At 41.0% G+C, this 12,518-nt stretch overlaps 1 protein-coding gene across 1 annotated transcript in view; it reads right to left on the reverse strand.

Annotated features, from left to right (window-relative positions):
- Positions 1-1,816: 1,816 nt before the first annotated feature.
- Positions 1,817-12,518, reverse strand: part of LOC144608654 (ubiquitin carboxyl-terminal hydrolase 2-like) — a 116,151-nt gene continuing 105,449 nt past the window's right edge. The window contains 7 exon segments of the mRNA XM_078426633.1: positions 1,817-6,243; positions 7,278-7,398; positions 7,980-8,087; positions 8,768-8,846; positions 10,626-10,706; positions 11,292-11,395; positions 12,221-12,285. Of these exon segments, the coding sequence (XP_078282759.1) occupies positions 6,156-6,243; positions 7,278-7,398; positions 7,980-8,087; positions 8,768-8,846; positions 10,626-10,706; positions 11,292-11,395; positions 12,221-12,285 (646 nt within the window). The 3' untranslated portion in view covers positions 1,817-6,155.

The following is a 12,518-nucleotide window of genomic DNA, read 5'->3' on the forward strand; positions in this document are numbered from 1 at the left end:
AAGTTCAAAGATGCATCATTCCATTTGCCTGTGTTAGCCATATCCCTCTGAAGTTCTATCCATGTACCTGTCCAAGTGTCTTTTAAATACTGTTATAGCATCTGTCTCAACTAACTCCTCTGGCAGCTTGTTCCATATATCCATCTGCCTTCTGAGTGGGAAAAAAGTTGCCCCTTAGATTTCTATGAAATCTTGCCCCTCTCATCTTAAACCTGTGGTTCTTGATTCTCCTATCCTGATAAAAGATTCTATGCATTCACCTTATCCCCCTCATGATTTTATACACCTCAATAAGATCACCCCTCAGCCTCCTTCACTCTAAGGAATAAAGCCTTAGCCTGACCAACATTTCACTATGGCTCAGGCCCTCGAGACCGGGAAACATACTCGTGAATTTTTTCTAAACTTTTTTCCAGCTTAATTACATCCTTTCTATAGCAGGGTGACTAAAACTGAACACAATACCCCAATTACAGTCTCACAACATCTTATACATTGTAAATATTTGGAATGAAGCAGGTTTTATTAATCACTTTCAATTGCAATAACCAGAGTTACCAAATCTTCCAAATTCCGAATCGTTCATCTGTGGGTGAAATGGATCTTCCTGAACTGGAGTAAATGCTTCTCTCTGAAATCAGGAGTGGAGAGTTGGGTCTTCGTTCATGGTGGAAGGGGGCTCTGCTGAGATGGAAGGGGCTGTGAAGCAAGAGACAGCTGATGCTGGAATCGATACCAAGAGCAGGAGTGCTGGAAGAACTCGAGGTCCGGCAGCATTTGTGGAGGGAAATGAAGTCGAGGTTTCGGGTCCAGACGCTTCATCTAGTAAGTTTTTACTAGAATGAATGTGGGTGATGAGACATCTGGTAGGACTTGACAGGATGGGGAGTGAAAATATCTCTGCTAGAAAAGTGTGTGCATGGATGAAGGGTTTAAACATAGAAAATAGGTGCAGTAGGCCATTCGAGCCAGCACTGCCATTCAATATCATGGCTGATCATCCCAAATCAGTACCCCATTCTTGATTTTTCCCCATATCCCTTGATTCCTTTAGCTCTAAGAGCTAAATCTAACTCTCTCTTGAAAACATCAAGTGAATTGGCCTTCACTGCCTTGCGTGGCAGAGAATTCCAGATTCACAACTCTGGGTGAAAAAGTGTTGGTGTCTGTCGATCCGTTGGAATAGGTTTGAGCCCAACACTTATTCCCAAACATTGGTGTCATTCCTTATGCCCTTCGAGAAGCGGCAATAATACTAATCTTCATGTGCGGTTTTAAGATTTGGGTTTCTCTGTCTCTATCCATAGCATTAGAGGCAATGTTTTTTGTGCTTACTTTTTCATGGATATACGGAAGGTGTTGTCAGGAGAATGGCTTTGACTTGAAATGGCACATATCCATGTTCTCCAGAGATGTCGACTGACCCGCTGAGTTACTTCAGCACTTTGTGTCCTGCCAGAGGAGGTAGTTGAGGCAGGCACTATAATGACATTTAAAAGACATTTGGACAGGTATGTGGATAGGAAGGGTTTAGAGGGATATGGGCCAGGCACGGACAATTGAGACTAGTTTGGATCGTGGTCGGCAAGGTTGGATTGGGCCAAATGGCCTGTTTCAGTGCTGTACAGCTCTATGTTAAAGAACAGATCAACCTTTAACAGTGCTTCCACTGATAAGCAGGACCACACACAGTGGACCAGCAACAATAGAGCGAATCAAGTGATCAGGTGCCACAGCCATGTGATTCGGAACCTTGCCTCACAGGTTTGAAATAAACTGAACCAGGATAGAAGCGAAAGGCAGCAGTTTATTATTCAGTGTTTTATTTTCAAAAGTGGTCTTAAAAAAATACATGCGCACGCCCTTTAGTGACCTCAAAATTACTGCATTAAACTTTCTAACTATCGTTGCATCACTTTTATAGCAAAATGCAAATTCGGCGATTTGTTTTTTTTTTACAGAACATTCCAGTTAGAAGAAAACCATACAAGAAATTAATACCGATGGTTAAGGAGTGTGGACCAATGAGAAAAACCTGCTGATTAACTTGGAGCAATTTTACAGCACTCAAGTCATTTGCTATTCCCACCTCCCCTTCATCATTGCAAATCCAGGCTCCAATTCTGAGCCCCGAGGAGATATGTTGGCTATTTCCTCCCTCCCACTGTGAGAGCCAGGTAACGAGCTTCCTGGTGCTCTGTGGTCAAGCAGAAATAAGTAACCATCATGGAAACCCCATCTACTTGCTCCTGCTTCCCCTCCCTGGGACAACTGGTGGACTTTGATGCAATACCAACGCCTTGTATCTTGTGTTACTGGATGCGCCAAATTGGTGCTTCCGTGTATGGACGAGAGTGGACAATTGGACTTTGGTAAAATTTGGGACAGAGAAGGCGGCCATTGGGTCCATAATGTCCCTGCCTGCCCAATCGCCCCAATCCCGGTCCCAACCTGTAGGTCGCAGTTCTTCAATGCACAAGATTTTTAAACGTGATCATTTTTCTGCTTTATATCACTTTCTAGGCAGCAAATTCCAGATCTCTACCAATCTCTGGGTTTAAAAAAAACCTCTCATCCCCCTTTAAATTTAGATGTCAACATTCTCTGGGAATGAAAGATTAAGATCGACAATGAAAGGTTTCATTGAACAGCTCACAAAAACATTTTGTTTTACACAGCAGTTCCTACTGTCTGCAAACTTTCCCTGGGATTACTTAATCTGCTTTCCGAAAATCCAGATTATTGCTATCTAAATCCAATTTGGCTCGGGACAGTTAGAAGTCCTTTAATCGGGTCAAAAGGACAAAAAACAATGCCCTGAAGTAAAACAACAGTTCAGGCGGCTATTGGGAATACACAGTCCATCTCCAAATTCATGAAATGGTCATTTCTAGATAACTTAAGGCGTGAAATGTTGAGGACAAATTGAAACTGGTTATAATATTGTGACTGAAACAGCCCAAAAGTAATCAATATATATATTTCACACGCTATTAATCTTAGGCGGGAGGATCAGAATCAGATCTAGGAGATTTAAACAAAATAAATAATGCAGAGAGAGTAGAAAAACAATTTCAATGCACCGTGACCTCGCCTGGCAACAGCTGCCAGAGCTTCCTGCGCAGTTGCTCAAAGCACATTTTTTAGGAACCGGAGTGGGTCTACTTTCAAGAGGAACATTCTTCATTTAAAGTACACAAACACCAAACAGGTTTTCATATGGTATCAAGGTTAAAGATCACTGTTTAGCACCCAATCACCAGGCTGTCATCTCAAGACACAAGTTTATGTACAGATATATTTATAGTGCGCATGTGTACACACAGCTGTAATTCTAGATACTATATATATATATATATATATAGTTAACATTTCTTATGTACAACTCCTCACTGTACATAATATAAAATAAATCCAGTGCTTGTTTACACAGTAAACAAGATAAACCCATAAATCCACGACATATCAAAATAGAACAGTCATCACGTCTCCATGCATTAGTTTATAGAGTTAAAAATTAACACGTTTGAAACTCGAGTCTTCTTTACTAAGATATCTTATTTTTAAAAAGCCCTCTAGAATGACGAGTTTTGAAGGGGTGTAATAGGCGAACACATAAAATTGAACTTAATTTGCCCACTGTCCTACTCTGGTCGGAGATGCTTTGGTTTTGGGCAGAGAGAAGGTGACACGGGCGAGGGAAGCAGCAATCGCGCGTTAGTCAACCTGCACTGTGTAATCCGGGGTCTGTAGAATAATCAGAGGGACTTGGAGACGGGGTGGGTAAACACACACGGAGTGGCAAAAAACGGCAGGACACAGATAGCCATTCCGAAAGCAGCGAGAGACAGGAAGCGCGGTTATGGTAATGGAGTGAAAGTAGGTGATATTTTTTAACCCGTTCTCTCCCAATTTTAAAAAAAAAGACCTAGTAATTTCTACTGGGATGGCTGCTTTTTTCTCTTTATTTCATTCATGCCGTGTGATAACAGTGTTACTTGCAAGATAACTGGCAAGTGTTACTAGACAGTGAACAGGGTTCTGAAATCACCAGGGACGGATCAGACCTAAGTTTGAGAGGAGCAAAAACAACAAATCCCGATCACAGAATATCAGGGAAAGGAGATGCTTCAACTCACTTCCAATATCGCAATCTCTATAATCTGTTTTATCTGAAACTAATCTCTCCGATTCCACGTGACCTCTTGCCTCGCCAGATCAAATGAACATATTTACCATCAGAACTGTAAGCCACTGGAAGCAGTCAAAAATCAAGCAAATTTGTTAAGAATGCAACATTTAAATCCAGGGAAAAAAAGAGCTGATGGGACATCTATTGCAAGTAGTTGGTTAAAACAGGCATCATGAAGGTATGTAATGCCCCAGACCCAAGAGGTCCTGGCAATGGTTCAAATGCAGCACCGGCCTAGAGATGTATTGGGTAGAGATTAGCTAAATTCTTAATCCAACCTCGCATTCTCCCAAATAGAGTTGTATATTAAGGAAATTAAACCTGTCGGACATATTGGGGGATGTGTAAAAAAAAAAGTGTAGAACAAAGAGCAAGAAAGAAAGGTCACTGTATCATTGCAATCTAGTTTTTTTTGTAATGTGATGTCGCATATTCTTTCAAAAGGAGGTAGGGTGGCTGAGCAGCTGAAGAATGAGGAACGAGGAGACAAGAGGCTGCCAAAAGATGAGAGATGGTCACGGCTGAGTGTTTCCCATCGTACCAAACATGGGCTTGAGATGAACATAGATTCTTTGCCCGCATTCTGCAGACAAACTATTCAATATTGGGGCTGCCAAGCTTTTCATTGGGAAATGAACAAAACTAGAACCATTGACCCAATAAGGTGGAAACGATGAACTGCAGATGTTGCTTCACACAAACAGATGCAAAATGCTGGAGTAACTCAGCCAGAGCATCCCTGGAGAACATGGATGGATGACGTTTCAGGTTGGAACCCTTCATCAGATCGAAGAATGAACCCGACCCAAATATCACCTATCCATGTTCTCCAGAGATGCTACCTGACCCGCTGGGTTACTCCAGCACTTTGTGTCCTTTTGACCCAATTTCGTAACCAGAAACTCAGGATTCTCGTCTGAAAAGACAAAGCTTGTAATCAAGAAGGATTATCTGCTGTGACGAGGGTAGGTCTTTATTAATGATAATCAACTCTGTGATAGTTCAGTTCCAAATATGGGTCGGAGAAAATTTTCTGCTGGATTCAGAGATAGAGGTGATTAACTCAGGCAAATAAATTTTACTCCTGTCAGTCCACATAAATAGTACACATCTCTCTAGGTAACACTCAAAGTTAGTTCAGTGTTGGTTAATTCTAACTTAAATTAAAAAAGGCATTTCAATCTATGAGGTGTGAGAACATTTTCATTTTGTTAAAATGCATATATGACAGAAACTATCCAGCATATATGGAGGGGACAATGTCCCAGTTTGAGAAAGCAGACTGGTGTCCGAGGAACACTTGTCCCTCAGATGATGATGGTTCTAACCAATGTGCCACAGGCAAGTCATTGCAACAGAACCAAAAAACATAAATAAATTTAAATATTCTCCTGAGCCTGATTCCCTTGGCTGCAACTCGGAGCATTTTAAATAGCAACAAACCGTCTTTATCCCTCTCCGTAACAATTTGTGGTTTTAATGTTTCAAAAGACTGCAAGAAAATTTTTGCCTCTGAAAATAAACATACTCCAAGACAATACAGAGAGGAGACTCTCGCTGGTGCAGAATCAGCAGCTCCAGCAGCTCGCGGCTGCGGGCGATCTTTCATCAGTAGGTTGTTGATCCGAGCTCGGGTTGCTCTGCATCAGATGCTGGTGTGTTCTTTGAAAAATCTGTCAATGGCCGCAGGACTGGTGATCCCTCAGTTTCAAAAACAGCCCTTTGTGTAACCTTCTGCCAACATGCATCCCCACCTCCACTGCTCTCTCCCTCTCACTCCTGCTGCACTTCATCCGGACATTAGCTGGTCTCCTTGGGGTAGTTTCCTTGCTGTAGGCATGGACTTTGTGTTGGTTTACGATATGAAGGTCACAAGGGATCACTTAAGAATATTGCCATTGATGTGAGACAGTTTTTGTATTAAGCTGCTTTGCTTTCCCCGTTCTTTCATGTCCGGAGATTGTTATATCCGAGAGGAAGGATAAGAGAGTTCATAGAATAAAACATAGGCATCACTTGTCCTTATCTGGCTCGATGACACTGGGGTCACCCTGTAAAGAAAGAGGACCATTTATTAATTACGCCTCTTATTTTCCTTCTTTTCCTATTGACAATATATCTACTGAAGATGCTTAACAGCTGCTCTTCAGCCTGCATTAATGTCATCACCCAGATTATATTTTAATCTGTTTGTTATAGAATGTGGCATCACAGGCAAAGCTTATCTCCAATTGCCCATGCACCAATGGCTTGCCTGACTATTTCAAAAGGCAGCTACATATCAAGAACACTGCTACTGTCGCTAGTCTTGAAAAGGCCAGACTTGTATGAGGATGACAGACTCCTCCTCTGAAGGATATTAGTAAACCAGATAGCTTTTGCAACAATCCATTATTTTCAACCTAGCCTCTCTCCCTGAATTTTATTAATTACAGGTCGTCCCTGAGTTAGGGCAGGTTCGTATCCCAAACAGTTCACAAGTTGAAAATACAGCCGCGAATCGCGAACCCACATGGCAGAAGACACCTACAGCTGCCAAATCACCGATCTGCCAAAAGGTCATTGATATTATTGGGCAGTACACAAGTCATGTTTTTGAATGCTGGGGAGGACCTGTCCTTGGATTTGTGAGCTGTCATCAGTTCCAAACTAATTTCTCTTCATGAACAGTCCATGCCTCCACGTCTCGACCCGAAACGTCACCTATTCCTTTTCTCCAGAGATGCTGCCTGACCCGCTGAGGTACTCCAGCTTTTTGTGTCTGTCCTCCAAATACTACGCCAGACCCTATCTAACTGTACTCTGTGCTCACCCAATGTCCTTCTTTAGGGGGGTAAATCCTAGAAATTCAGGACCAGTCCATGTGGTTGAGGTACTAAATATTTAGTTAACACACTTGTTTGCTTCATTCCCGTCACTTGTTATCAGGTCAGTTGGCTTCTCATCACAGGCCAGACTGGAAGTATGGAATTTTGGATCTGGTATTTGTAGGATGTGGTTGCATTAGGTTTGGTGAAGTGGAGAGGGAATGAGGATGGGGTGCAAGGGAACAGCTGTGCTTGGCATGTTGGGAGTAAGAACTCACCTGGAGTCATTGAAGTTGTACCACTCTCCAGACTGTGGGTGCTTGCAGTAAGCAGTGTAGTGGCCACCCATGGTGGTGCCCGAGTGATTGGACACAGCATAGAGATTGTAAACTGCATGAACTGTGAGGGGAAAGATGGAAAGACAAAGTCGTTTTATCCAACCATTCCATAGCAATTGATCCAATTTAACTAGTAACGGTAGAAAGAATATCTGAATATTCCATGACGTAACACTGACGGGAATATAACTCAATGCCAGCTAAATCCTTTCCTTTCATGTTCTTGATTAAATGTTTATCCTTTTTCCATCCACACACAGATTGGATTGAGAAACTGCTGAATTTAATCCTTTACACCTCTATTTGCAACTTCTCATCACTATCCTTCCATCCACTGAACCCCAAAATAGGATATGTCCATTTAAAGGGACAGGTCGAAATCAGCAATATTGGTAGGTACACTAGAGAATCAAGAGTAACACACAGTCCCATCCAGTCACCATGCTGCCGACTCCTAACTTGATGCAAGTGTCTGAGAAATTATGACATTCTCCTACCACTGGAGGTGTCCAATACCACAGTGGCACATCTAGGCCATGTGGTGACATATCAATAGACCCTCATGTTGACAATTCAGGATCAAGAAGTAACAAACACCAAAGTAGTGCAAAGAGCAATGATTTGGCACACTGTGCAACTCACCACTGCTGTCAGAACTGAACTCTCGAAGGTCAAGATCCTTCAGGGGGAAATTTACAAAGGTAGAAAGTTTACCAGTACGGACCCGTGCCTCGGAAAATCGCTTCAAATCTATGAAACATTGAGTTAAGGATCACAGATAAAAATAAATAAATAAATCAAGTCTGCCTTGCGATGAGAAAAACAGCCAAGGGAATTGAGCATAACTGGAGCCAGGAAACCATATTACGCAGCAGCAAACCTTCACTTGTTTGTCTGCTCAGTGACCCTGAGATTAACATCAATTTACCTGTTAAATAACAATCAGTGATGTGTAAAATGATAGAACATTTAGTTTCATTGCTGCTCACATGGGGAAGAAAATCAGCCAGACTCCTGGATCCCGACACTACTCCATGATAACTCTTTATGGGTGACAGTATGATTAAGCTGGTGTGTGCCTGAGACTTAACTCAAACATAGTTCTGCCCCCAGTCTCAGTTAAATAATGGCCAGTTGTTGAGAGACCAAAGACTACTTCGTACCCTAACTACTGCACTCACAGATAATCAGTACTCCAGGGCTACTGACTTTTATGATCCTTGGGCTGCTGATTACCATTGGGTTGACATCAGGATTAGTTCAGTGTGGACTGGAAATGAACTGGGGCCTATGGGATTATTCCAATTCAAAGTCAGTAGTCCCCACATTTTGTTTCACTTTTTGGTATCTAACATGTTGAATGAACTCCCTCTTATTTTCAACCGGAATACACAAAGAATATTACAGAAAATTATTGATCAGAAGGATACGAAGCACAAGGATCTTTGGAAATTTCTGGATTGTGAATTTCTTAGTACATTTTCTTCGGACTTTGCATCTGTAACAGGTCTGGAACACAGAAGGCACTCGAGTTAGAACCAGGAAGCTAGGAGAAGGCACATGCTAAAATTCACTCAAAACAAAGTAGGACACTCACAAGTGTATATGGATCTACAAAACATTTAGGTAGGCCATTCCGCTCCTCCATTCAATTAGACTGTGATCTGTTCATTCATTTTTGCCCACGCTTACTGTTAATCTTGTTCAACCTATTTGTGTCTTTAAAGTACCTCGTGTCCCTCACATACATAGTTTGTAGTGGGAAAAGTTCCAAATTTCACCAGAATTGTCTGAAAAAACATTTGTTGCTTTCGGTTTTGAATTACCTAGTTTTAACGTGAAGGAACTTTTTCTTCCCATTGTTCTGTGTTCCCCGCCAGAGAGACGATCAACTCTTTCTGCGGTTTTAAAAACTTTGATTATATCATTACTTCATTTTACACATTGAGGGTATAAAAAGCTGATTTCGCAAATGAACCCTCTGAGGCTGTGTAACATTAAATCGAGTTATCAGATTTGTCGGAGAGGCAAGTGGGCTGGGCAGTCATGTTTGGTCATTGTTCCATGACTCATGCTGGCAAAGGCGAGAAGGATTTGTACTGATGTGATGATGACCTCAGGGTAGAACTACCACTTGTACACATTTATTTCAATAATGGGCAGATGGTGACACCCTTACCCCAGGAGAAAATCAATCTTCTCAGTAAAGGTAGAAAATTTGGTTGACGAATATTAAGCACTAATTGAACATAAAATATGTAACCACCCACATTCCAAATCTCTAATATTCCTTGCCAGCAAAGAATTGTTAGTTCCTATTAAATTGATTGTGTTACGCATCATTTATAGCATGGTTTTTTTACCTCTATTTTCTTTTGAGTGAAGAAATAGTTTTAGAAAATAAGGTAGAAACAAGGAAACTGCAGATGTTGGTTTACAAAAAACACACAACGTGCTGGTGTAACTCAGCAGGTCAGGCAGCATCTCTGAATAAAATAGATAGGTGACATTTCAGATTCAGTCTGAAGAAGTGTCCCGACCCAAAACGTCACCTATCATGTTCTCCAGAGGTGTTGCCTGGGCCACTCCAGCACGATGTGTCCTTTTTAGAAAATTTGTTTTTTAAAATTTAATCTTTAAAACATTTTAACCGTTAAAAAGTAGTTTCTCAGGACCAGAAGCTCAGGAGTAATTGAACACTGGCACATATTTGAGGTGAAAAAAAGTTGGAAGCAAATTATTTCTTGCTTTGAGATTTGAGATGATATAATCATAGTAGGGATTAACATGAATCAATGTAATTGTTTATAAAAGGGAAATGAAATCTGATGTTCAATAGAGCTCTTGAGAATGTAACACATAGGATACACAAGGAAGAATCAATGGTATAAAAGTTATTTGTTGGCATGTTGTTACAAGTAGGTTGCCTCAAGGATTAGAGTTTGGACCTTATAGTTACAATTTATAATCATGATAATATCGGGTCAAAATGTAATATATTCAAGTTTGCTGTTGATGCAATGCATTTGGGAAACTAAACTGTGAATGACTTTCACAGAAAATTACTTGGAAAACACAGTAAATTATATAAAAGATGCTATCACAAAATGCTGGAGTAACTCAGCAGGTCAGGCAGCATCTAGGAGAGAGGGAATGGGTGACATTTCGGGTCGAGACCCTTCTTCAGACTGATGCTGACATAAAAGATGCTGACAGGTTCGGTGACCTGTTAACCCTCACATGCATTGATGGAACTCCAAGTAATCAAAGCATCAAGGATCAACTTACTGGCTTTTCGTCTCCATCCAGAACATCCTCTTTGGTGAACAGTCGCATACAATCCATCAGTGAAACTTCTCCATAGCCTTTCTGCAAAACCATCAACAGCTGGAATTAATAAGTAACTCAGAACATGTTTTATAAAATACTGATAATGATAAAATATCGGTACAAATGCTACAATGTAATTTTATGTAATCACCAAAATAGGCTGCTAATAGTCATGAGAACCCTTAACTCATGTCCCTTATTTTCCAGCTTCTACTGCTAACTCCAATCTGTCTGAAGACTGGTCCCTGCCCAGATGCTGCCTGACTCGCTGAATACCTCCAGTACTTTGTGTTTTGCTCAAGATTCCAGTATCTGCAGTTTGATGGTGTCTCCCACTGTTGTCAGATTGTATCTGAACATCAGCAAAATGATAGAGGGCACACACTGCTTCTGGTGCCAGATGGTGTAACCTTTTCTGTATCCCTGCTTTCCCTCATGCAAGGCTCTGACACTTTTGGAAACCTGAATTTAAACCAGTTGCAATCAAATTCTGTAAAAAAATCTCTGTAACTTTGGGGAAGGTTTAAACATGTAGAAAAATAGTAATTGGGTAAATACAAGACACAAGAGAATTTTACTTCTTGCCATGAATTGGTGGCCTGGAATTGAGCTCGAGATTCTCACCTTTGAGATGGGTAGTGACAGGTCCCAGAAGGGGTCAAAGACTGTGGAGCAATAGCCGCACTCACTGCATGTTAGAGAGCTTTTCAATTGGCCCACAAAATGATCTGAGAAAACAGAAATCGGAAAATTACTTAGATGGAGTTTAATTTGGATAAATGTGAGGCGTTTCATTTTGCGAACACAAACCATTGCTAGATTTACACAGGAAATGATCGGGCCCTGGAGAATATTGTGGAACAGAGACACCTCGGGGTGCAGGTACATAGTATCCTTGAAAGTGGCGACACAGATGGATAGGGAGGTGAAGAACGAGTATGGCATGCATTTCTTCATCAGTCGGGGTACCGAGTACAGGAGATGGGATTTAATGTTACAGCTGTACAAGACAATAGTAACACCACCTTTGGAGTATTGTGTACAGTTTTGGCCACCCTGCTATTGGAAAGATGACATTAAACTGGAAAAGGTACAAAAAACATTACAATGATGTTGCAATGACTGGAGGGTGTGAATTATAAGGAGATGCTGGATAGTTTAGGACGTTTTGCCCTATAGTCGGCTGAGTACTGACCTTTCTGGAGGTATATAAAATCATGAAGGAGATAGCTAAAATGAATAGTCACAGTCTTTTCCCCAAGGTAGGAAAGTTAAAAACTATGAGGTATAGGTTTAAGTTGAGAGTGGAAAGATTTAAAAAGAACCCGAGGGGCATCTTTATCACACAGAGGATGGTGTGCACAGACTGCCAGAGGAGGTTATAGAGGTAGGTACAATTATGACATTTAAAAGACACCAGGCCAACTACATGAAAAGGAGAAATATGGGCTAGGCTCAGGCAGATGGGACGAGCTCGGTCAGGCAACTTAGTATATACTTGGACTTTGGTATGTCATGAAGTGCATATGTCAGCCTAAATGTTCACCACTCACCTACAATCCGACTGTCTTCCCTGTCGAGGTATTTCTTCCACATTCTTCTACCTTTTTCTTCATCACTAGAAGGGGACAGCAATGTTTAAATTAAGATACGAACATTTGAATAGTAACAATTTTCAACATTAACAATGTAAAATAATGTACAAGGTGTAATCGATGTTCTGAATTTTATATAAATTCTAGCTTTTCCTTCATTTTTGAAAAATTTGTCAGATTAAACAGCCCAGACAAAATGAGACAGCAGCAATACATGGATGGCTGTTCAAGGGAATTAGATTTAGGTGGCATCTTC

Source organism: Rhinoraja longicauda, chromosome 32 (genome assembly GCF_053455715.1).
Source record: "Rhinoraja longicauda isolate Sanriku21f chromosome 32, sRhiLon1.1, whole genome shotgun sequence".
Taxonomy (NCBI): Eukaryota; Metazoa; Chordata; class Chondrichthyes; order Rajiformes; family Arhynchobatidae; genus Rhinoraja; species Rhinoraja longicauda.